The sequence below is a fragment of the Coturnix japonica genome, chromosome 5, assembly GCF_001577835.2.
Source record: "Coturnix japonica isolate 7356 chromosome 5, Coturnix japonica 2.1, whole genome shotgun sequence".
Lineage (NCBI taxonomy): Eukaryota > Metazoa > Chordata > Aves > Galliformes > Phasianidae > Coturnix > Coturnix japonica.
Window position 1 is genome coordinate 20,356,608 of NC_029520.1, and position 26,554 is coordinate 20,383,161.

A 26,554-nucleotide genomic window follows, 5' to 3' on the forward strand; every position below is an offset into this window, starting at 1 on the left:
ATCCTGAAGTCCAGTAAGGGTTGTAATTTCATGAGCCAGTTTCTCCTTCCTGCTTTATTTGATTTCCACTTGTTTTGGGGTTTATTTTTTCTTTCTTTCTCACTTTTTTTTTTTGTTGTTGTTTTTTTTTTTTTGTACACAGTTCCCATGATAATTTGACTACATGGGAAACAGTCACTTTGCTAACCTGCTTAAAAGCTATTTCATAATCAAGTGGTTACTTCTCTGGTTTAGCAAATTGGATTGAGTGAAACTCTTCTGACCGCACAACAACAACAACAACAAAAAAGTAGATCAGATGGTAACTGTGCAGCTTAAGGGCTTGTGGCTGCTGTGTTAAGTAACACTTCCATGCTCAGATTGTGGTGGTTGCTGCTCTTGTTAGAATGACCTGTACTGTGGCAGAAATACTTCAGGTGTGCTTTAGTCCATCAGCAGAGCAAGGAGGCTCTTTGAGAAGGAAATGGTATAGCAGCCATGGTACTTCCCAACTTTTACACAGGATGCTGGTGGTAGCTTTACCAGAGCTCTTGAGAGATGAAAATTATGTGCTTTATTTCAATTTCAGTGGAAGCTGATCTTCTCCCTGCCTCAGTCTTAAATGTAAGGCTTTTTAAAAGAAAAGCGTATCCCATCAATACCAGCTTTGGAATATTTGGAGTGATTTGCTGACGAGGTGGATGCTTGTTAACAGATCTATCTAAGCTTGAAGGTGAAATGTGATACAGAGATCCAGATTAAAGTAATTGTCCCTTTTCAAGAGATTTCAGGGAATAAAGCCATGTTATGATTTTACAAATTCCTGTGAATGCTGAAAGGACAAAATTGAGTTTGTCCCATTGTACAAAACTACCATATTGTTCTTTGCCTGGCTTTGAATTTTCCATAGCTTAATCAGGTTTCTCAGCTGCAAGAAGAATGATGGTACTGGAAACTCCTTCACACTTTGTTTTCACCTCTTTGTAGCTAAGATCTATGGTCAGTGGAAAATCTTACATGATGTGGTAGCTTATAGAAGTTGCCAGTCCTGCTTGCCAGAATAGTTGCAGTCCAGGAATTCCATAATTTCTGAGTGGTTTTTAGAAACTGGTGATTGTTTGGAAGTACCTGTTGGAAGGCATCGGTATCCAGGCACTGCAGGTATTGCACAGCATGCAGCTTCTTTCCCAAGCAAATAACACTGTTGCCTGCCCTTCCCTCTCCTTTGCTACTCCTTTAGGACCATAAAGAACATAGGAAAGAGGGGTTACTGTGTTTGTGTCTGAGACATTTCCACCTTTTGAGACAGTCTAATCTGTGATTAGGCCTCATTCTTCAGACTTAAAGGATTTTACCAGTTACAAAATGCAGTTCCAGAATCAGTTAGTTTGGATAATTGAAATAACAAAATGTTCACGTTATTTAGATAAACTAGTCCTGGTTTTGATTGCTGAAAGTAAGTTATGGAAAGGAAAACCTCATTTGGGTGCAAGATACGTAGTTTCTCATCCTTAAAAGAAACAACTCTGAATTAATTTGTCTCAATGTGAAGGTAGAGAGGTGGCCAAATAAAAGAGGAGTGATTCTTCAACATCTGTTAAGGTTATATAAAATTGTTTGTATGCATCTAAGTGTAAAATACCTGTTATGATGAACTTAATAAATTGACAGTACAGAAATGGATTGGGATAGAACTGTGGTGGAATTCTGATTCTAGTCTGGTACGATGTATGAAAATGAAGAAGAGCCGGCTTTGCTTTGAGATGAGGAATCAGTGAGCCTTTGTTTCTTGCTTTTGTGGTAGTTGTTGTCTCCAAGTTTTTGAAATGGAGACTTTATCCTCAGAGTTGAGCTTCTTCCTACTATCCAGAAACTTGTATGCCGTGCTTTGCCAAGGCAAATTGTGGATATTCTTGTCAAGAATTAATGCCGTGTGGGCACTGACAGTTTCAGGAGTGAGGAACTTCTGCCTGCTGGATTGTCACTTGTCAAATACATGTTCACTGTGCTGATGTTCTTCTGAGCAAACAAATTTACCTTTACACTGTTCCAGCGCTTTGTGAGCAGACTGAGCAGTCAGTGTTCTTGTCCTGCTCCTTCCTTACAATGGTCCTTTTTTAGTTTTCCTGAAGGTGAAAATAATTGTCTGCTTGACATCCCTGTACCAAAAGCCAGAGGAAATCATGCCTTGTCACAGTGTGACAAGGAACATGGAAGGGATTAATGTACTGTGATAGGAAGGATTACTGCAGTGTTTCATATTTCAAATGTGTATTGTACTCCTCTGTAGCTGTCTGTGCTGTTTGTAAAGGCTTCAGATAACATGAAATTGGAGTGAAATAGTGTTTTATTTTTGTTTTTACTGTAGTATAATTTTTACTGTTCACGTTTTGTACCTGGTACTATTAGAAGAAACAGTTCAAGATTAGACTTGTGAGAACAGCTTGCGTGGTTGTTCTGATTGCTGCAAAGGGCAGTGAAACTTGAGACTTGTTGCTTTGTTTAGTCCAGAAGGTCCCTTGACATTAAAAATGGAGGGGGGGAATCTTAAGGAATGGATTGTTCTTTAAGAAGATTTTTACTATCAGAAAGCAGAGTAATTCAGTAATATGAAGTTAGTTCCTCTGAATTAAGATCATGTGTTAGGTGGCTCAGCCATTCCCGTGCTCTCTGATGCGTCGTTTTGACTAAGTACAAAGCTGCACCTTCCTGTAATATAGGAAAAGATAGCAAAGTTCAGGCCTCTTTGAAACCAGGTTCCTAGGTCCTGTTTGTATTCGTAAATTAAAGCTGAAGCTGATCTAAAATATCATGTCCTATAGAATTAATTACTTGCAGGGTTGCTTCTTAGGTGAAAGAAGTACCTTATGGTAAACTCTTGGCTGTTAGTAGTGGCCTCTTCTAACCTTAAAATTTAAAATCATTCTTGTAAGTTCAGAAAGAGCATTTGGGGAGGGAGAAAGAAGAGAAGGGCAGCATAAATGCAGCTGTACCTCTGCTTGCAGGGCAGGAGGGCTCACAAGCATTGATCTGTGGAATATTGGGCGTTGTTTACCATCCTCACTTCCTATGTGTGTCATGGTCTGAATTCAGCCAAGAAAAAGCAAGGGGAACAAAAATAACAAAACAGCTGAATCCTTCTGCTGCCTTAAGTGTTCCATCCTGCCTCCTTTTAAAAGCTCTGTCATTCCACAGGGCAAAGATGCACATCCTCACTTCTTGTATTCTCATTTCCTGCCTTGACTCCTGCTCTGTCGTATTGCTCCTTTATTTCCTCTTTCTATTGTTGTGACCAAGCCTTTTTTCCTACTTTCTCAAGATTTTTTTCCTGTCTACGTTGCCAGAGTATACACAGGTCTTTCACATCTCTTCGGTATTTAATTTTCCATGGCTTGCCTCTGGCAAAGTATAAGCATTGTTCTGTCCTAGCACTATGATGATAAGAACTCAAAATGCTTCCCAAACTGTTTGCTGGAATTATGACAGGTGTTTTAAATGAGGGTAACAGAATTAAATCCTTTTTCTTTTATTTATTTATTTTTTTAATGGCTATGCAGCTTCATAAACAGTAAGTCAATAACAGGAGGAAGAAACTTACAGACTTCTGCTTCAAAAGCATTAGCCCTAGGATATGTGCAACAGTGCTGTTTCTTTGTATCAATTATTAATGTTAAAGTGTCTCGCAAACAAGGATAAACATGCAATGATTACTCCTCGTCTTTGCTTTGGCAAAGTTAATTATTCTGGGGTGCCTGCATTAAGGCTTGCCATTAACTGTTCTACAAGTACAGCTGCTTTAATATGTTGTCACGCATTAATTGCTCCAGATTCATGAGTTGGCCTTGGAGCAATTTGTTCATCTGTATATTTACCTCACGTCAGTTCTCTTTCGTGCCATTACTTCTCAGGCCTTTGCTATCTACTTTGCATTAAATGAGTTATTGCTTTGTAACACACTGCTACCACACCAAGAAGTAGCTGATAAAGATAATTTTGTTTCCCTCTCAGTTCCTTTAGTTTGAAAAAAAAAAAAAAAAGAAAAAAAAAGAAAAAAAAAAAAAGAGGAAATATGCCAGATTTTAATGAGGAAACGTGTCTGGGAAAGACAGAAATTGAATACATGTTTAAGATCCCAGTTGTCATCAGCAAGCTTCAGCTACAAAACTGAAATCTGAAGCTAGGAACAAGAAAATGCCTTGCATTAGTAACAGACAGATGACAATCCAGGTACCTTGCCTGTTATATTTTTATGGCATACATGTATGTTTAATGTGTCACTGGGGAGCAAGTATAAGAAGGAAAACAGACACCAAAGAAAAGGTGGAGTTCATTGAGAAATGTTACAATGTGAAGATTTTCCTGACATAGGCACCTCTTATTTCACTGTACCAGTATAGCAGACTATTAACTGATGTTACGTAGGTACTGTCCTTGAAAACAAGGTGGCCAGGTACTGACTGCCCTTGGAAAAATGCAAGTAAAACCTAACTAAAGCCATCTGTCTCTGTAGATGGCACTATTGTGGGCTGTGATAGTTGAAGTCTTATATCAAGTATTTGCATGTTATTTTGAGTAACCTTAAACCAGAGAACTGTGAAGGTGATCAGCTTACTTATTCTTCATTATTGTAGGATTACAGGAAATGTTGTGGTTGAAGATGGGTGTTTGAGGCTGCTTTAGGAGGTGGTTTCCTCTCCATTTCCTCCCAGTGGGCCAGTTGATTCCCATTTCTTCTTTATTTTCATATTGCTTGTGTGAGCATTTGTAGTGTCGCCACTGAAGCAACAAACACAGCTGCAGCAGGTCAAACACTGGGTTAGCAGCCCTGTGCTGCTGTGTTAGCTGCTGGCTGTGTGCTAAGAAAGCAGAAGTCAGGGCAGTCTGGTGCAGCTGTTCTGCCCTAGAGAAGCAGGGCATTGTCTGCAGTGCTGTGGGCTGTGCTTGCACTGCCAAGTCTGATAGCACAGCCCTGCTGTCTTGGTCACGGCGTGTTTGTGCTTTCCCTCAGGCCAGCAGGTAAAGGCAATGAAAGGAAAATTGATGAATTTTGGGGGCCACAGTCTTGAAGTCTGTAAGCTTCATTTATCTGCCTCAAGTGGGTACTGAGGCTGATGATTCAGCTTCTGAGTTTGTTAGGTGCCCTGGTAGTAGCAGGCATCGGCACAGCAGTACCTTGTGGAGGGAGAGGGTTTGGCTTCTTGGATTTGATCAGGTGTTGTAACCTGTTTCTTCTCATGTTGTGGGGCTGCCGTCTCCCATTTGGTGTATGTTGTTTGAAGGACTGGGCCAGATATTGAACGTACCACAGGTTGAATTGCAATTGCAAGGCGTTTTAAGAAGTGCATACACTGGTAACTGTGCTGTTACATTTCCTTAGGGCCAGAAGTGCTATTTACTTTCTTATTTTTGCTGCTTATGAAAGCATTTGAATAAATTGCTAGTAGTAACTTAGCAATTTTAATTTGTGTTCACACAGTTTATGTGTGACTTGGTTTAGCTCTAACAAGACAACTCTTCCTTTTGTTCAGTCATTCTTTTTGCCCTTCTTTTCTCCCAGCACAGATATATGGAATCTTTGACAAGTTCCAGACTTCTGCCTTCTCTATTCACAGAGTAGCAGTATCTACTGTTTGTTTTCACTTTTTGACTGCAAAACGGACGCAGTAATCTTTCAGTCTTCATATTTTCAGTTGCTCAGAACCTGGTGTGGTTTATCTGGTAGCCTATGGTAGGTTTCCTTTGAGTACTTGTCCAGCCTGCCCTTCCTCTAGTCAATGTTTCTTATCTCAGCAGTATCCTGCCAACAAGGAGTTACACGAATCTGCCCTCCTATGCACAAAAAAAAAAACAAAAAACAAACCCAGTCTCCTCTGGTGAGAGAAGGAATGCTATCTCAGCTATTGAGATTTTGCTTTCTTGTCTGTGGTTTGAAAAGCTACCTTGGAGGTGTTGGCTACTTGGGAAAACAATAGCCAGGCACGACCTATTGCAGTTGACGCAAGGATTCGTTTCAGTGCTTGTTTAAAATAAAAGCGAGAAGGGTGATGCCTAGACTTGTCAGTCCCATGCATGTGTGGCAATCAGTGCAGAAGTGTTTGCCTTCACACTGATGTGTGCTAATACTGTATATACAAAACTTTCCCATGTGGTTTTACCATTGTTACTGTTACATTAAGGTCAAAGAGGGTTCTGTTAGAGCATTACTCAATTCATGGACTTGGCAGTTTGTATTTCCACCAAAATGAAGGCTTGAAGTCCCTGGCCTGTCAGACGACCCAGCATTCCAGGTGTCTCTGCTTCTGCCCTCTGTAACGATTGGACACATGCAGCACAGGGAACAAACAGGAACAGTTGGGTGTCTGTTTGTGGTCTGTGCTTCAATCCAGAATTGTTTTAATTGATTGACAGAAGATGATAGATTTCTGCCACGGAGAACTCAGCTCATTAGTTGCTTCCTTTTAAAGGAAACAATGCGCAAGGTTTGTGCCATCATTCTTTCCTGAAAACTTTTGAATCTACCATTTGTTTTCTAAAAATGGCAGAGCAGTAAATGCCAAATAAAAATGGCAGCTGAGCTTATGCTTTTCTTTTTCATGTGAGTAGAGAGGGCATCTTCCTGTAGGGCAGAGCAATAGGTGTCTTGCTGCTGCTTCTGCTGGCAGAGCTGGGAGTCCTGGGGGTTTGTCAGGCAGGCAGGAGCTCAGAAATCATTTGTTTTGATCGCTCATAGAATTAATTGGAGTAGAACCTACAGGTAAACAGGGTTTCATTCACATGCCAGGGAAGTAAATTAGGAATATATTGCCTTACTTCAAATAGATTTTTTAAAAAATATTTCAATATATTTCAGATATTTGATGCATTACAAGCTGTTTTTAGAATAGATGTTATTTAATTTGTGAAAATGCTGCTGGGCATGAAGGAATTATGTGCTCTGATGGAACTGCTGCTTTCTCAGATAAAAGCAGTTGTCTTCCTTTCCTATCCTTTTCTTCATATAGGAATTTCTATGAAAGTACTTGAAAATGACTTTCAGTTAATTTGCATCGTAGGCAACCCAAAGCTTCATGTATTTTAATGGTAAGTTCAACATTCTTGATGTATCAAATTTGAGTACTTGCAGTGAATAACTGTTGTACAGATTGGCAGAAGCAGAAACTACAGTTTTGGCAAAACCTATCGAGGTATGAGGAGATGTTTCGTTTTCACATAAGCAGAAAACAGTTGATCACTACTACGTGATAACAATGAAACAAGAAAATATTGACAAGCAGTTACTGTATTTTGATGCATATAACCTAGGTTTTATCTGTTGAAAAACAAAAGTGCAATTCAGCAGCACTGTAGGGATCTGGATGTGCACAGATAATACAAGGGGAAGTTTATTCTAGGACCTGTCTCCTTCAAAGCTCCACAGTGTCTGATTTCCCTATAGCCTGCATCCTTTCCCATAGTTTGCTCTCTCCATTCCAGGAGTCCCTCAGCTTCAGAGCTGTGTATGTTGTCTGAGGTTCAGATTGTGTAAAATAAAAGATGGGGTATTATATTTAGCTTTCAGAGCTAATTGCTCATTGAACTGAACGAGGATTTCTTAGTGAAAGAAATTACTACATGGAGTTTTGTTTCTTTTTTGTTTTACCTTTTTTTTTCCCCCCCCAAGGATACGATGTAGTTCTGCAAGCATAAAAACAAAAGCAAAATGTTTGGCATTATTCCCTTGTGGACTGAGTCTATACTGTGCTATATTTTGCAGTATAGTTTAGGGCTTCAGGAAAGCAAAAAAGAGATGTAGATTGCACAGGACTGTTGTGTTCATTCTGTCAGGTTAGCACCACTTTTAAATGTGCAGCTACAGTCCATAGAGCTTGGAATTTTAGACATTGTTCCTATTATCCTTTGAATAGAAGCAGTAAAAGAATGGGCCTGGAAGCCAGCAGGAATTTGACATCTGAGCAAAAAATATGTGCATTTTGCTCTGTACTTTTTCTTTCTTTGTGAGCGATGGCTGGGATGACTTTCATGTTTTTATAATTCCAAAGAAAGAGCTTCATTTAATTCTTCCAGATTCCATGCAGTAGTGAAATACCATCTTTTTGCACTCTTTCTGTTACTTTTACAAGCAAAGTCCACAGCACTTCTAATCTCATCAGGTTCATGCCTTCAACTGAATAATGTTAGAACAAATCTGTTCTCTGTACTACTGCTTTTTCACTGAAACCACCACAGTTACAGCAGAATTGTGCTATTTTAAGGCGTGGGTATTTGGCTAATGCACCTTCAGCTATTTATCCAGCATTCCAGTATTGATTTTTCCTTTTCTGCAAATTGTGCATAACAGCACGTGAAATATTCTTGTCAGTGTTGCTTACGTAAAAAAAGTGGTCATATAACAGGAGAAATGAGAGTAAGTATAACAAGAATATGAAATTAACGTATAGTGGGATAGTTGCACAAAACTAATGTGTTAATTCTCAAAGCCAGTAGATTGAACTTGATGTAGACTGGAGCAGTGTGACAGTGAAGGATTTGGGAGCTTCTCTGCCTGTAACTTGTTTTGTGTTTTCATTTTAATGGAGCAAGCAAATAAGCTTTCAATTCTGAGGTGCAGAGAGATGGGGACAATGGTGAGGGTAGAAGCAAATCAGAATGACTTTGTGATTTTCTTTAGTAAACGAATCAATCTCAGTAACATTTTTGAAACCCATTTTCTAGAGTATCTCTTAGCAGCATTATCTATTATTGAACCTATAATGAACACGGCTGCTGGAGTATTTTACCAACTGCTTAAAAAAGCAAAAGATGACAGGAGATGTTCGTTGGTAAGGCTAGGAATTGTAATGCTGAGCTACGGAGTTACATGAACAGTGGAGAGAACCCCACTACATCTGCTGCTGCTCTTAAAATGTGAATCTGAGATACTTTTCTTACTTTCTACTTTTATGGATTTTATTTTTATTTTTTCAAACAGTCCCACAAAGTGGACTCCAGGCTGAATTCAGCGTTTGAAAGTAATATGTTTTGTATAGCGGGGAGTTTTTCAAGAAGGAAGCCTGTGAGATGTATCTGAAGGCAAATACCGGCTATTTACTGAATGCAGTAAATTGACTCCTGTTCCACAGTGCCTGCTTATGTGCCTGTAGGGGTGGTGCTTAGCAGATAGCTTACACCTAAATAATAAAATATTAAGGAATAAGCTTTCTTGCATTTGCCATGTAGCAGGAGCATGCATGCAGTAGTTGCTGCTGAATGTCTTGCATGTGTGATAAATTTACACCTTTTTATTTTGCAGTAATGTGCTTGTGTCTCTGTATTAAAAGGTCCAGCTCTTTTTAATAACCTTTAAATAAATCTCTCTGCAGGCAGAAGATAGAAAATGGTCTTTTTCCAGAGGTTAGAAATAGTTAATAATGTAAAAAAATAATAGGCGTACTCTAATTTTGCATGCATAAATAAATCCACATACAGTGGCATTTCGATTACAGGTACATGTTGCAGTCCTTAGCAGATGAGAAAAATGATCACAACCGCCCCAGTATGGGTTCTGTGATGCTCTAAGTGTTTATTATGTAGTTGCATTGGACATATACATAAGGCTTATCTGGATACTGGACTTGAGCTAATCGTATGGTGCTCAGACACACCCAGCTGGCTCTGTAGCATACTCTGCAATCAGATATTCCGCAAGTATCTCACAATGCATTCAGTATTGTCAAGGTTATCTCCCCATTAGTTCCCTCAGTTCTAGTTTCTTTGGTAGATTCAGATTTGTCTCCATGAAAGTTAGGAGTGTGTCAGAATTGGCACAAGGTGGAAAGAACAAGGTCGTTAATCAGACACCGAAAAAGTTTGTGCTGAAGGAACCTTTGGACTACACTTAACAAATTGTCTGCTTTAATACTGGTGACATGGGGAACTGTCTGTGTCTCAAGGTCTTGGACTGCCATGTTGGGAGGCAAGGAGTTAGTTGGGGGTGGAAAAACTGGAGTTTGTATTCTTTCTGCTCTGTTACCCACTGCTATCTTCATGGATCTGACACTCTGTTTATCTGACAGTGCGCTCAGTACTGCTTCGCCAGGGAAAATTGCACAAAACAAGCCCAGTGCATCAGCATTTTCATTGTGTATTGAGCTGAGCCTCCCTTCACATGGTCACATCCCCTTTTTAATCTGGGATTCCATGTCCCTTTCCCAGTCCAGCCTGTTTCTGTGGTGTCTATTGCTGGTCTCCCTGAGCTTCTGTTTCTGTGGTTTGAGTGTTTTTTGTGTGGCCGAGTGTTAAGACCTGCAGGACTTTTGGAAGTGGAGTTGTTGAGGGGTTAGGCAATATACTGTGTTAGTGTTAGTAGTTTGTGACGGACTGAGGTGATGGCTGCGTTCAAGTTGGATTTCCTCCCAGAGATGATGGTGGACCATTGCTCCTTGAATGCTAGCCCTGTGTAAGTATTGTGTGTTCATGTCTAAGCTCGTAACCAAAGTGATAGTTGAAATTGCTGTCTCTGGAAGCCACTGCTGTCTAATACATTCCCTTGTGATGGTGGGAAAAGAGGGATAGGAGGGTCTGAAGGTCTGAAATTTGTGGAGAAACAATACCAGGCATGAAGAGTGGACACTGGGTTCTGGATGAGCTGGGAGGTATTAAAAAAAAACCCAAAACACGATTGTTTCTTAGGAAAAGGAATGAGAAGGAGTAAAGCTATTTGGTCGTACTGTTTACAGTATGCAAGAGGTGCTGATATTATAGAATCAGTTATTGAAATGAGTTGTTGTGTGAACATTTCCATTTCTCTCCCATTGATGATTGCAGACTCTACCTTTTAATCGGGAATGAAAGATTCTGTGAAATAGTGTTAAAGTCTCATGAAAGTTGCTCGGTGAGCAGGAGGTGGGCTGTGCTCTTAGAACCACTCATGGGAAAGAATGTGGGGCTGAAAACTGTTACTGGAGGAGGTTAAGTGATTTCTGGTTCTCAATCGAATTGAAAAAGCATGGAATCTACATCTTTGTGTACGGTATTCTTTACTTTGGATATTTGAAGAGATATACCAGCCCTATAGAAAGGTTGGATAGTAGAAGATTTTGTGATTATTCACATCCCTTCTGGTAAGAAGTTCCTGAGGGTCTGTTGATACTGCTGGGAAATTATAACAGCAGTTCTTTATCAGGCTCTGGACTGCAGAATATTGAGAGGAAATAATAACTAAATGTTGCCTCCTTTTGAATTTTTTTGGAAAAATCTGTTGAGAGAGGAGTCTGATGCATATGAGCAGTGGAACACAATCTTTAAAAGGGCAAAAGGCAGAAGTGAAGGGAGCTGAGTACCCTGGAAGGTGGACACTTGTGTCCTTCAACAAAGGGTTTGGGGGCCAGCAGGGAATCAATGCATGGTTACTGTTGTCCTCCCCATGTCCTTTCTAGATTATGCAGGGGTTGGTCAGCAATTTTGGCCTGCTAATCACTGTAGCTACAATAGAATGCCATTATAGTCTTCCACAGAGGTAGATCCTGTGGTATACCAGACTTACTACCAAAAACAAGACCTCACCTTGCACTCAGCAGGCAATGAGAAGGTAGTTCCGAAAGCAGTGTGTAGCTTGCAACTAGCTGAATGGAGTACAGTGCAGTTCTATTAACAGGCTGTAAACAGTATTCATATGGCTAGTAGTGTTACATTCATACATGTGGTGCCTTGAAGCCTTTTGAGGAACCCCATACTCAAAACATCTGTGTTATGGTCTAATAAATGTCTCTTTCCCTGTTTTAGCAGCCTCCTGTTAGTCAGCTTGATTTACTCTGGAACTAAGATTGTTCAGGCCCAACCTGTTCATCTGTACTGCGTTTTTCTTTCTTTTTTTCTTTTTTTTTTCTTTTTTCTTTTTTGCCAAGTATTGTTCAAAGCTGCCTAGTTTGACAAAGCTGCTGTGTTGAAAACCTTTAATGAGGCTTCTCTTCGGTTCAGTTGTGTTTTTTCTGTTTTAAGTTATTTATTCACTCTGAGAAATAGTTACAGACAGTCATACTTAAACATACACAAAATATCCTCTTAATTTTCCGTAGTTGTTAATAAATACAGTAACTTGTGGGTCAGATGAGTCTGTGTTTCTTTCTTATGTGGTGTTTTCTGTAAAATGTTGAAGTTAAATTAATGGTATTTTTCCAGTCCTCTCTACAGATGTGAAAAGCAGATGTTGACTACATTATAAGAGTAAAGTTTAGGTGAAGTTTTAAACAATCATTTAAAGAGAGTATGTGGTTTCCAAGTATGTTGCTTGCCAGTGAGTGCAAGTAATAATAATTCTTTTCTGAATGTGTGATTGTGTGTGTGTGTGTGTGTGTGTGTGTGTGTGTGTGTATATATATATATATATATAATTTGCATTTACTGGCAAGCAATGTACATATCTATGTATATGGCGTATACATGTAAATATATGCATATTGATGTAAAAATGATTTAAAACTCACCGTAAGCATACTGCTTCCAACTGCAATAACATCTAGACTTTGTGGCAAGCTAAGTAACAGAAATTCCTCATTGAATTTTCACAGCTCAAAGAAAATGAATGGTACACTGGATCACCCAGATCAACCTGATCTAGATGCTATCAAGATGTTTGTGGGTCAGGTCCCACGGAGCTGGTGTGAGAAAGATCTAAGAGAACTTTTTGAACAGTATGGTGCTGTCTATGAAATCAATGTCTTGCGAGACCGGAGCCAAAACCCTCCTCAAAGCAAAGGTGAGAACTGTACTTCTCATATGAAACTAGAGTACTCGGCTGCTTTTACAGTGTTCCAGTCTTACCAGTTTGTTTGGGGGTTTATGAAGAGTATAGATTATGAATGCTGAGCAGAGCCACTAATAAATATTGTGTTGCTCTGGAGCATTGCTATAATGTTACAGGATGGCCACAATGTTGCTAGAAGTGTCACTGTTTCAAACAAAATACAAAACTTAGTGTGTGCAGTTGCTGTGAACCTGGATTTGTAATTCAGAAACATGCAATATTGTCTTGCCAGTGAAACTAGGTGGAAGTTCTGGATACTACCAAATAATTGAGTTTAGAAATGAAATTAGCCAAGAGTTATTTGCTAGGTGTGTCTAAATGATTTTTTTAATGGCAAGCTAGTGGCATTGAGTCAGTTTTAATTACACTTAGGAATCTTTTTCTCAACAGTTAGAATCTGTGATAAATACCTTTTTCAGTATTTAGCTTCTTTTGCTTGTTATTGGAAGAGTAGAAGTGGGACACGTAATTTCTCTACAGCAGGTCAGGATTCATAGTGTTCTCCTTTGCTTAGCATTTTGTTTCGATTGCAGGGTGCTGTTTTGTTACATTTTATACCCGTAAAGCTGCACTAGAAGCACAGAACGCTCTTCACAACATGAAGATTCTCCCAGGGGTAAGAGAAGAGAGATGCTCCCTTCAAAGCTCTGCCTTGTCTTTCTGATCTCTGACACCACAGATATAAAAGCATACATTATCTTGCTCTGAAGTCCTGTTTTAAGGGAACTATTAGAATTAGAAATATCACGTAATTGGAATGATAATAGATATGGTAGTGAGTGGGTAGACATGCCTTGTGTAATAATAATTTCTAAGGAGGAATGATGGTATATAATCAGGAAAAGATTTTTCTTCCAGATGCTTATATACTGTTATATGTGCCCTTCTGTTGAGGCAGTATAGGCTACAAACTCATTCGTTCACCATTGTTGTGGGAATCATCTAGCATGAAGTGAATGCATTTATGATTAAATAATCTGTTTGCATTTCAGATGCACCATCCTATCCAGATGAAACCAGCTGATAGTGAAAAGAATAATGGTAAGCTTTACTAAAATGTGAATTTTGTGGCATCATGTATTTCAACTGGGAAACTTCAAGATTTTCCTTGTGTTGAACAGCTTCTGACAGTCATCTTGCACTGGGGTTTGGGTTATTTATTTTTTTAAACAAATGATTTCAATACAGTAGGTAGTGTAAATGAGGTCTCTAGAATTTCATGACTAAGTATCTACCACTGTTGCTGTTCACTGGAAAAAAACACGGTGTTGGTTAGGGAAACATCCAGTGCGTTCTTGGTTGAACTAAGGTGGTTGAAATTTAGAAATGCTTTTCAGGTGCTTAACTGATTTGAAAGCCTGTTGTGGCTGGAGTGGGAGTCAGCGCTTCAGCAGAGAAAATACTGTGAATGTACTCCTGCACATTGACCATTTCAGACATTTACATCTAGCACTGAGTAAAATGATCATTTATCCATGTGTGTTTATATGAGTTTATGCATACACAGACACATACACACACAGATATGTGTTTCCTGGGAAAATAATGGAAAGGGCTGGGGGAGGAGGGGGAGGGGTGGAGAAGTGTACTTAGTGGTGTTCTAGGGTAGCAGTTCTGAGGCTATTATATGATTATATGAATTTTAGTAAAAGATGTAGGTGAAAATATAAATATGAAGGCATCAGTTTAAAAAGTATTTTAACTTGCCGTTCACAAAAGGAATTCTGGATCTCTTGAGCTAAAAATGGACTATATTAAGGATCTGAAAGCAGCTTTGTGCTCCACGAGTTTAACAGTGAATTGGGTGCAACTTTTAAAATTTAATGGTTAGTTGAAGCCCTGCCAGCTGGAATGGCTTGGAATTTTTCTCTCCAACTCCAGGGAAGACTCAGCAGATAAATTGCCTCTCACTGCGATGCTAAATAAAGGACTTTTTTGTCTTGAAGCTTCAAATTGTGCTACAGCATTTGTCATATTATAGTGCTGAATGTTTTATTTGAAAACTGTTTTATTTGTCCAGATGGCATTCTGAGTATAATTTCCTCATTCACTTACAAGTTTGTAACAGGTGACTGGCACCTTCATATCCGTAGAATGAGAGGTATAAAGTTCTGACATCAATAGCCACAAACTGACAAATGAGAATAAATGTTTGTCTCTGCACCATTTATCTTAAAGTAGTCTGCACTGAAAGTTTTCCTTGAATTCTAATATACTTGGTAGCATGGGCATTTTCAGGTAATATATGGTAACAGGCAGCTCAGATATGAGTTGTCATTTTCATGCTTTTGGTAAAGATCTGAACGGATTAATATGAAACAACTAAAATAATTACTTTTGCTTCCACTGTTGGCAAGAGCATAAGGAAATAGGCAGAACTTGATTCATATGATCGACATGAGAGGGTAATTTAATAGTCTTGAAAGAAGCCTTCTGCAACTAACATGCTTGTTTAGATACAGGTGAGGTGTGTTGGCAGTCTAGAATGAAGAGATGAGAAACGGTGAATATAGTCCACTGAAATGCACACAACTCTTGCTCACCAGGCGATGAATGTAGGAGGTACAGGGGGATGTGCTGAATGCAACATTTATTTATTTTCACTTCTTGCAGCTCAGTAAAATGTAGAACAAGGACCTGTCTGGTTCACTGAGATATCTAAAATCAATCTTCTTAACACAAAAAGATCCTATTGTTAGGAATCTGGTTTTGACAAGCAGCCCCTCAAATTAGAGGGGATGTGATTCTGCAGTTGATGGAGGAAAATTTGAGAAAATAAGATCTAGTAAGTGCATACTTGCTGGTAATACTCTTGTCCTTTGATTTCTTAGCAGTAGAAGATAGGAAGTTGTTTATTGGAATGATATCGAAGAAGTGCAATGAAAATGATATCCGAGTGATGTTCTCCCCCTTTGGGCAGATTGAAGAATGCAGGATATTACGGGGCCCAGATGGGCTGAGCCGAGGTAAGCAGGAAACTGTCTGACTGTTCTCTGCTGTTTGCTGCTCTTTGCACCTCAGGGTGGCGTTTCAGTTATTTCTGTGATTTTTCCAATAGCCATTTTCATTGCTTTCTTTCTCCTAGAAATGCATATATAGTGAATGACCTGGTTCCTTTTGTGTTCTTTCCCCAGGTTGTGCATTTGTGACTTTTACAACAAGAGCCATGGCGCAAACAGCAATCAAAGCAATGCACCAAGCACAAACCATGGAGGTAAGTCAAGTTAGTGAATGTCAAGAGAGGATGCAATTTGTCAGACAGTCACTGTGGAGTTTAGGGGACTAGAGAAGATAAGTACATAAATACTGCTTCTGGGCTTTTGTGTTCTGGGCTTTTGTGTTTGCTTATGCTTTAAGGACTCAAGAAACCTCACCTGCAGAGAAAATAAAAGAATACAGAATAGAATAAAAAACAATTGAGGTATTAAATGTATTGTTTGATTACGTATGTTTGGGGAGGGTATCAGAAATGTTTCCAATGGCTGGGTCTTAATACAGTAGTTTTGTGATGGTAAGTATGTAATTGTTTCAATTGCTATTTGCAGGGTTGCTCTTCTCCCATTGTGGTAAAATTTGCAGACACGCAGAAGGACAAAGAGCAGAAACGAATTGCTCAGCAACTCCAGCAACAAATGCAACAGATCAGTGCTGCTTCTGTATGGGGAAACCTGGCTGGACTCAACACGCTTGGACCGCAATACTTAGCAGTGAGTTTCTGACCTGGTTTCTTTTCACGTCTTTGTAGCTTGGTGTCTGATTGTCTTTTGGTGTTTGATGGATTCTGAAGGCTCCTTATAGGCAGGAATAGGGCTCTCATCACCCCCACATGGTGGATGAGGAATCTGGATTACAAGGGAATTGTCATTTCCTAACAGCTAGTCAGGATGCATTTAAGTGAATATTTCACCCCGAGTTTCTGAAGTAGTAAGCACTGAAACTTTTTGTTTTCTTATTATGTATAGAATGACTTTGCATAGGGAAGATTTTCTTCATATATTATGGGCACTGTGTTTATCCATCTAAATATTCTTTCATGTCTTTTGTGACATAATGATGGCGTAATTCTTGTATTCTTCCATTGTTCATCATGGAGCATTTATTTCTGTCATCCTTTTCCAGTGAAACATAGAATAGTGCTTGGTGCTGTGCAGATAGAAAAGCTGATCAGGTGGAAGGATCAAGCAGCTCAGTGCACAATTAAAAAAAAAACAAAAACCACCAGCAAATAGAGAGAAACTGTTCTCTCCCTTGTGACAGTGATACAACAGAGTGCAGTCTGCTGTTTGTCACTGGTTTCAGTTTTACTGGGTACTTGAAGGGTGAATTTTTCATAAACTAATGTGCTCTGGGTTGTTAGAGTAGTTATGAGAACTGCTTTCATGCAATATTAAGATCCAGGGAGCAGAAAAGGAAAACTTCATCTCATTCTTGACATGCTGTACTATTGAAGTTGAGATGTTCTCTTATTACTCCTGTAGTTGGTAGATTGGGATTTTTTAAAACAGTACATAGGAAATGGAGAAAGGAATAGGAAATCTTCCTAAATAGCTTCCTAGCTAGGACTTGAAATTTCTTTGATGGGTGCTGTGCTTAAGGAATATGAAAGAGATCCTCTCTCACAGTGGCTCTTTGATTTTGGCATGCCATTTGTCCTGTGTGGGTGATGTTAGCTGTAAAGTCTGACGTGAGGTAGTATATCCTTACACTTGGCAGTCCTGCCTGAGGTACTTTGAAAAGGAGCTTTCTTGTTACTGAGTCTCAGTACTGATTTGTCTGTGCATTAGATAGAAAGTTCGCTTCAGCTAGTATATTGACTGTGCTGAGCGTGAAAAGCATTGTGCTATTGCTTCGGCTGCAACATAATGCATGGGCAATGCTGATTTTCACCATGGTGGTGTTCTGGCTGTGCTTTGTAAGAGGAATTTTTGATGCTCTTTGCTACGATGTGATGTGTGAGCAGTGGGAATTCCCTTTGTGACGGCACTCTGGCTGTGGTGTGGTGCAGTTTCTCCCAGAAGCGGAGCCAGCCCTCACTCTCACTCTTGTTTTGTTTTTTGGTGTAATGTCTAGCTTTATTTGCAGCTCCTTCAGCAAACAGCAGCAGCCTCATCTGGGAACCTGAACACGTTGAGCAGCCTCCACCCAATGGGAGGTGAGTTTTTTCACTGGAAGATAAATTTAGTACCAAAGCAAAGAGGAGGGAGGGTAGAGCCAGTAGTAGCCAGAAGTCTGTAGACATTGCATTGTAATAAGTAATACTGAGTTTACTGATCCTGCGGAATAATAGGAACCCTCTGCTATGAGTGTGGAAGTTCCCTCTTAATCTTAGTTAATCATTGTCCTGACCATAAGCTGTGGTATGCTACTCATCTCCCTTAACTCTGGCATTTGAAATTATAATCTCTTATGAAATAAAATAAAATAAAATAAAACTGTATGTATTTATTTTCATCAAAATAGATACATATTTGAAGCACTGTATTTTGAAATAAGCACTAGTGCGTGTGTTTCAGTTACAATGAACTTCTTAGGTCTCCTGTTTTAAATTCCTTGTTTTTAAGTACTTTGGAGTTGCAAATGCAGTGCTGATAGTGCTTTAAGCCAGTCCTTCGTTCTGTTTCTTTATTTTCTGTGTTTGAGTTAGTTGATTGCAGTATTCCTATGATGCAGAAATGCCAATTTAATAGATATGAGCCAGATTCTTAGCTATAAACTGCTGGTCAAAATTTTCACCAAGTACAGATGTGTGTTCTATAAGAGAGCATATTCAAAATAGTTTTAACTTCTTTCTTCCAGAGTTATGGAAATATTGTTAAAGCTTCGATATTGGGCAGAAAATTAATTTTCCCTTCCACCTTCATAGGGTTCAGAATAATAAAACCCCTGCTAGTAACTCCGTTTACCGCATTCTCTGAATGCTTTTTGTGGCAGGAAAAAAAGAAAAGCAGCATTACATAGTTTTGGTTTTAGTACTGAACATTTAAAGCTTTTAAAATGGCTTCCTTGAGTTGTTTGGTAATTAGCAATAGGCTATGACCTGTCTGTGCAAACACTGACCACGAGCAATTAAGTGGTCTGTATACATCTGACTTGTGTTGCACACCCATAAGTTTTGTGATGGTGATGTGTACAGATATGAGCATGGTGCCAGTTTTTCCCTCTTGCTTATGTATGAAGGCACATAGTAGTAAAGGAGAGAAACTAAAAGCAGTTCATGTTGTTACCATGGGGCTGCTGTGGAGGCCTAGCTAGATGAAATTGAATGTGAAGTTTTCAGGGTAATTTTGTCTTCACCATATAAAAAACACCTTAAAAGCATAATCCAGGCAAATAAGTAGTATGTTGCACGGTGTTCTGAATTTTCCAAGTCTAGTTCTACGCAGGGAGAATTTTATTTTCAAAGCTCCATTAATATCTTGATTACATTTCTTGAAATTGATAGAAAAATTAGCAGGTAATTAGATTCCAGTCTGCATTGGGCTTTATAGACTAAATTTAATCTTGACCCTATTGGAAAGCAGAAGGAAAAACAATGTGATGACAGGAGAGCAGGTGCGGTGTGTACATGCCAAACTGCTTCAGAAAGGAAGCAAGCTGCTCTGTTCTTCACTATCTCTAGCACTTGCAATTTTAACCCTCTGTAGCACAGTAACAGTGACAACAAAACTTAGGTTTTAGCTTAATATTTTTGTTACAATTGCATCTCAGAGAATATAAACGAAGTCAAGATCCTCTTGTTTTGAGCACTAAATACAATTAAAGATACGGACTCAGTCAGAAAGTTAAAACAAAATGAGTTTAAAAAAAGAAAAGGCTAAAGGTAGAATAAGCCACTAAGAAAATGAACAATTTATTCTGCATTGCCATTCACATCCTTATGTTGTCTGTTTGAATCCTTATTTGCAAAGCTGGGATTTTGACGTGTGTGCTTTGTCACCAAGTACTTACTCAGCATCCAAAAGACAAGGAACCACATCAACAAAGTTACATGAAAAGATGAGAAATCTGTTAGGATAGACAAATGTGGAGATGTGAAAGGGAAGATGAAGAAATGGAAGAATTGAGCTAGCTAACCTGGCTAAAATGCAGGAGTCTTTAGAACAGGATCAGTGTGTATGATAATACAGTGACAAGAAAGATGGCAAATTAATGTCAATACTGACTGGATCATTCAATCAAAAAATTATAACTCAAACTGAAGGTGAGTCAGGTATGTAAATGTCTGAAGAAAGTTCATCAAGGCATCTTCCTCTCACTTGAGTGTTCCTGGCTTATTACCCACAACATGCTTAATGTTTTCTGTTTTCTTTACCACTTCTGTTTGACTGGCTGACTAGTCTGTGTATAGAGTGGTTGGTCTTGTGGTTAGGAGTTGCCACTTAACCTTGTCTCACAGTTGACTGCTGCTTCTTGGCTGCCAAGGAGGCCAGACAAAGCAATTTGATGTTCAGCTGATTACAGGTTAAAGGTATGACATTGGCCACTGTGTTATATAGATCTTAAAAGAATTCTGCAGTTGTTGCTGTTCCCATGTAAAGAGAGTAGAGGGATTTAAGATGAGATTATTAGCCTGGTGTCTAGACAGGTTCTCTGGCTTGCAGATCTATTCGATCAAACCGCAGCTTAACTCTCTGGAGCAGTTAAAATCTATGCTTTTGTGACTGGACTGCATAACACTGCTTGAAAATGTCTGTGCACTGGAATTTGCATCTGAGATCATGGTCTTTTAAGGAGAATCATTTTTATGTACAAAATATGTTTCTTTTTAGTTGTAACAAAGAATCATAGGGTTGAATAGATCAGTAACTAGTACTGAAGTCTGATGTTCTTAAGCTCCTTCCCATTATTGCCTACCCTATTATGATGTACTGAGGCTGGTGGATCTTAGGCTTGGATGATGGTGACTATTGTAGGGGAAACTGTATATTCTTCAATGTGTTGCAGGACTGAATGCGATGCAGTTACAGAACCTAGCTGCGTTAGCAGCTGCAGCCAGTGCAGCTCAGAATACACCAAGTGGCACCGCTGCACTCACCTCCTCCAGCAGTCCCCTGAGTGTGCTCACCAGCTCAGGTAAGAGACTGCCTATGCCATGGTGTGCCATGGTGTGTTATGACATGGGTTGCCTTGGGGAGTCATTTCAGGATGGATGTCAACTATTTTGTCTATCTCTGTTACTGTTGTGTTGATAGAGACCTTTAATTGATTTTAATGTTTTCAATAGATAAGAGTTCTACCTGCAGATTCACTGGCATTTGCTTAGGGTACATATATCTTTGCCACCAGCAAAGGCGCTTTTTTTTTTTTTTAACCTGCTCTGTTTCTTCTTCCAAATGGCCAGTTTAATTTAATGTAAAAAAGAGTTTTGAAATGGTCATGAAGCAGAAGGGTAGGTGACCTCTTTCCAGTCGTTTTGCTAGAGTCTCATCTCATATTTAGCTTAGCTGTGAATTTAGGCAGATACTGCAGCAAGTGTACCCTGTTCCTGCAGACATGGAGACAGAAGATGCTTTCAACATGAAGTAATGCACTAGAAATGTCCACTTTATGTTTCTCTGGCATTAGTGAAGAAAATACCACAGCTGCCTCATAGAAGCAGAACATGCAGATCTCTAGCACATGGGGGTTATTCTTTGAACTGCCCCAGGCGGCTTTTTGTATTGCCTAGGAGTGCTATAGAGCAAGACTAAGCGTCTGTAAGAAACAGCTGTTTAGAAAACTATGTGTCACTTGATCAGGAGTTAAACTGTGGGTACTTTTCTACCTGAGGGAGAATTCAGCTCAGAGCATTCTGTTGTTATACATAAAAACTTTGTGGTCTGAAATCCTTCAAGGTAAAACTTCATCATTTATCTTGACTATCAGTTATGGTATCCTATTGTATAGTATTTCAAAACAAACAAAACTCCCACAGAGCTGAGGCTATAGAATAACTACATTTACAATCTATTACTGCTGCTTTGGCAAAGAGAAACAATGGAAGTAAATGTGACTGTGAATTTCTCTCCCATGTTTCTTCATGGAGTGCAGTGGCAGAGCAGGAATTGTGAGTTTAATTAGTGTTTAGATCTAAGCTTCCGTTGTTTGCTTTGTCATCCGCTAACTGGAACTGTTTTTTTTCTATCTTTTGAGGTAGGGAACATGACTGACAGGTTGTGAAGTTAAAATGCTGTACATGTTAGAAAAGGGAGAACCAGCTTCTTAGAAGTGTAAAGCAAAAAGAACAAGAAGAGTGGACACAATAGCAGTAAATTCTGACTGGCTGTAAAAGGGGGAGAAAAAATTGTGGAGAAAGTGATCAAGCACAAGAATCAGGTGCTATAGAGGGGCTGTGGAATCTCCGTCATTTTAGAGATTCAGAATTCCATTGAAAAAGGCTGTGAACAGATCTCCCTAAATCGGAGAACATACCAGCTTTGAGCTGAGCTGGACTATATAATCCACAAAGTTCCCTTCCAACTGAAATGATGCGTGATTGTATGATTCTTTGAGATTGCTTACTCCTCTGTGTATTTTAGCTATCCCACCGCTCTCTACCTTAGAGATACACATCTTAGGACTATGTACCTGTGATCAGTGACACTGGTGGAGAAGCTGAGGGTGAGGAACAACAGTCCAATTTCAATCACCAGCTGTGCTGAGCCCGAGCGAGTTTCTGATGGCCAATCACATACAAAAATTACTGTGCATCTACAATGAAGTAATCATGGTGTGTCATTTGAGTTAATATTCTATACAGACAGATTAGTTTATTGTTCACAAGCTTCTAACAATTAGCAGTCAGTAAGTTCTTAAAACAGAATTTCAAATATAATTTAAAAGAATAGAGGTTATCTTTCATTAAAAAAAAAAAAAATCTAAAAATAATTCTGGAGTGAAATGGTCTATATGTAGCCACTGACCAAACAAAATCAGTTTAAGGGTTTTTCCTTATACATTTCACATTTAAAACCGTACTTGAATGGAAAAGAAAGCCTTGGTGTATATACACAGCATTCAGTCTCATATTTCTCATAATTACAAAGCATGCTAGCTCTTCAGTCTGAACTATCATCACTTTTAAAACCTAACTTGGTATTGTCTTTGGATTAATACTTATATGTGCATGCACACTGTATTTTCATAGAGCACTGTTAGACTCAGCATTCAGTGCATCCTTTCTGGATTGTACCTAGACCTTAAACACTCTGAATATAGCTGTTCAGTTCCATGTGTTTGTAAATGTCTTCCTTGTCTGTGTGGGACATATGGCAACATCTACTGTGATAACCTCTTAAACCTAACTACAGATGAGATGACTACCAGCTTGACTCCTGTCCATCTGTCATGCAAATGTTCGCCTAATGCTTATTTGGCCATCTCTCCCAGACTGTCTTCAGATTGCATAAGTGGTGGAAAAATCCAGACAGCAATTATGGGGTGTTTCCTTTTGGTTTTCTTTTATCTGCACTGATACCTTTTGTGTGTTGGAAAAGGTGGAAGTCTACATGATGCAATCTTTTGACTAAACGTAGGTTGTATGTCACTGTGGTTGAACTCAGAAGTGTTATGCATTCAGCTTTGTAATAAAGCAGCTACCAGAGCTACCATTTGGAACTGAATGTACCGCTGCTGTGTCTACCTATGGGTAGTCCAGATTACAGAGGCTGGAGCCTTAGATAAAAAACTGTTTGTGTAAAGTATGCTGGATGACTGAACTGGAACAGACTTGCTCTCTACTGGAAAGCATCAGCAAAGTCTCTTAGTTTACACACCTTCGTAAGCTGGTTGTCCTAGTTCTGTTATCTTCGCTTGCTATTCTTAACTACCTGCTAAAAATTTCTGGGAAAAAAAAAAAAATCAGTTAGTAATCTCATGGTTAGCTGTTTTAGCCAGGTGTAATTCAGTACATTGATCCAAGAGTATTTAACTTGAGTAGTAAGCAAGAAGGAAGAAACGCAACAAGAGGAATAAAAAAAAAAATGTTAAGAATTAGGAATGGACTAAAGCACATATATAAACTTATATTGTTTTTCCATCCCTCGTGCTGTGGATTGTTTTTCCAATCTAAAACAATATATGAAAACTAGAAAAACAGAAGAAGAGAGAGTATGAGTAGGGATGGAACTCCTTTCCTAGTCATAGCAACTGGAGTCTGTGAAATAGAGGACTGATGTTGGAGGAGGATATGATAGAAGTCTAACAAATATATTGGTGGCATGAAATAGATGAACAGGGAGATGAATAAAGAGACTGGTCATTAGATGTTCTGGTGCAAGAATCGCAGGATAACAAATGAAGTTCTGAACTTCTTTGATTTCTTTGTGCGATGCATGTTTAGGTGGCAGAACTCAGAACCTTAGAACACAATGGTGTTTAACAAACAAACAAAAAAAGTTCAAAATGCACTATAATTGATGAATGAAAATCATGACTTAAATACAAAGACATTGCCCTCAGCTGAACAGCTCTTAATGCTGCAGACTGCTGGAACAGTACCTAGGAAGTACTGTTTTGTAATTGCTGTGTGTATTTGCTGTACTATTGTTTTATGTGCCTTTAGTCACCATTACAACTGGAGCACTGACTCTGAACAACAATTCCTGTATATACATGATGAAGAAAATATGTTGTATTTTCTTCTTGTTCTTATTACCAGCTACATTCATCTTTTAAAGCATTTCTTATTTGCGTAAGCGGATGTTTGTTAAGCCAGCTAAACCAAACTAAATGTGTTTATCTTTTTGCAGTGGTTTAGATGAATGGATTTAAAATCACAACCTTTTTTGAAGTTGTGAAGGATCCATTCTGTCTTTTACTTTGCTCTCAAGCCTTGGCTTCATTCTTTCATTCCCATGCCACTACTTTTTTATTTCTCTTAAAATGGTGTTCTCATCTGTCAAATAAAGTGTCTGCTTGAATTATGGAGATTAGCAATGAAGTGTTGCAAAGAACAAGTGATACTCTAAAATCAAGGCAGCTGTATTATTTCTGAATATTGGCTTTTATTCAGATAGCTGTGCTGTTTTTCTACTGACTTGAGAATTACTGTAACCTGTTCTCTGTATTTTTTTTACGATGTTTAAAATGTTACTGATAGTAAGATGAAAAGCATCTCCTTTTCTTTGGAGTAAGCGACTTGAAATATTGTTAGGGACGTTTTGATGCAAAGAATGTTTGTCTAAAACTTTTCCCAGAGCAAGTTTGTCCCTTCCTCTGTCAGTACAAAAACTGAACTGCATCCAGAGTACGGCTCCTGGGTTCTTCTGCAGCTTTTGTTAGGTACAAGAGCACACTTTTGCCCTGACTTGTAAGATGAGTGCTGCATTCTGTTTGATTACCACATTCCATGTTTCACACCAGCAGAGATGTGGTGCCACCTGTATAAAATGATGAATATGAAATGTATGTGAATCTACTTGAAAGATGTGAACAATTCAAAGTTTTAATGGATATATACAGCACAGTGAGAATTAAAAAAAAAACAAAAAAAATGAGAAGGAAAGTGAAAATGCCTGAATTTCAGTTCTTCTGTTACCCATTTGATGTGACATAAATTCCTCTTGAAAGACTACAAGATGCCTCTGCAGCACCAGCTTTCAGTTGTAACTCTTACCTGTTACAGAATTTAGCAGGACATTTCAGCTGTCAGTCTGCTAGGGACTGTATCTGTGTAGACATTACTTGCTGAGGTAAAAATGGTTGAAGGTGTTAGTGGTGCAGTCAATAGGGGATAAGGTTGTATTTTAGATTTCTGTTCCAGTCCTTTTCTTGGCCATAGTCCCAGCTGCTGCAGTACAGGTTTTAGTGGAAAATTATTTCATGTGTCTGGGCGTCTGCTGTTCCTGCTTTGGCTATGTTGGAAAACCATATGTTCAGTTTCACTGGTGCTTTCTTCTATGTTCCTAATATCCGTGATTTTGGTCATCTTCACCTTGTGTGGTTTTTCAAGGATTCATGTTAATCTGTAGCAAATCTTAGTCACTTCTTGGAGTAGTAATAGCTTTTGCTGCTAGTCACTTTGATTGAGATACAAAGTATACATGTGGCTCATAAATTGATTGAATCTCAGATGTCTTAAATGTCATTAAATTGTTACTGCTGCAAAAAATAGAAGTTATAGTGTAGGAAGTTTTAAAAATGCAAAGAGTTTTGGTACAAGATCAATCAAGTTTTATGCATTTGAAGTGTTTTTGACAGTCTATTCTGTTGCCTTGGTTTGTTCCATACTAGCTTTTCCTGCAGAGATGATTTAATGGAGAAGCTGAATTATCACAATGAAAAGGTATTGTTTGAAGTTAATTATCTTATTTTAATAGCAGGTTCCTCACCTAGCTCCAGTAGCAGCTCCTCTGTTAATCCCATGGCTTCTCTTGGAGCATTGCAGACACTGGCAGGGGCTACAGCAGGCCTGAATGTTAGCTCTCTAGCAGGTAAGCTGTGTGTTGTGGTGGACTGGGGAAGTAGCAGGTTATCATTTCTCAAGCTGTGCTAATTTTGTTTTTCCTGCTCCTTGCTTTTTTACAGTAGTGCAGAGTAATGAAATATTTGATCCAACTTAATGGCAGTACTCAGTCATCTTCACTTCTTTCTTTACAGGCATGGCAGCTTTAAATGGAGGACTTGGCAGTGGTGGTCTTTCAAATGGGACAGGTAGCACAATGGAAGCCCTCACGCAGGCTTATTCTGGAATCCAGCAATACGCTGCTGCTGCATTGCCCACACTCTATAACCAGAGTCTCTTAACACAGCAGAGTATTGGTGCAGCAGGAAGTCAAAAAGAAGGTAAGCAGAAAGTTACAAGCAACTTCAGAG

General features: G+C 38.9%; 1 protein-coding gene across 21 annotated transcripts in view; it reads left to right on the forward strand.

The window, feature by feature from the left end:
• Positions 1-26,554, forward strand: part of CELF1 (CUGBP Elav-like family member 1) — a 57,019-nt gene that overhangs the window by 12,419 nt on the left and 18,046 nt on the right. For 7 of the 21 annotated variants that reach the window (XM_015864429.2, XM_015864433.2, XM_015864439.2 and 4 more), the window contains 10 exons: positions 12,525-12,712; positions 13,294-13,376; positions 13,753-13,801; positions 15,592-15,726; positions 15,895-15,974; positions 16,306-16,467; positions 17,831-17,912; positions 20,705-20,833; positions 26,059-26,172; positions 26,339-26,524. In XM_015864429.2, coding sequence (XP_015719915.1) covers positions 12,525-12,712; positions 13,294-13,376; positions 13,753-13,801; positions 15,592-15,726; positions 15,895-15,974; positions 16,306-16,467; positions 17,831-17,912; positions 20,705-20,833; positions 26,059-26,172; positions 26,339-26,524 — 1,208 coding nt within the window. Of the gene's footprint in view, positions 1-1,009; positions 1,141-9,547; positions 10,415-12,524; positions 12,713-13,293; positions 13,377-13,752; positions 13,802-15,591; positions 15,727-15,894; positions 15,975-16,305; positions 16,468-17,830; positions 17,913-20,704; positions 20,834-26,058; positions 26,173-26,338; positions 26,525-26,554 lie in introns of those variants that run through there. The other 14 variants (XM_015864437.2, XM_015864436.2, XM_032445116.1 and 11 more) reach the window with 14 other exon arrangements.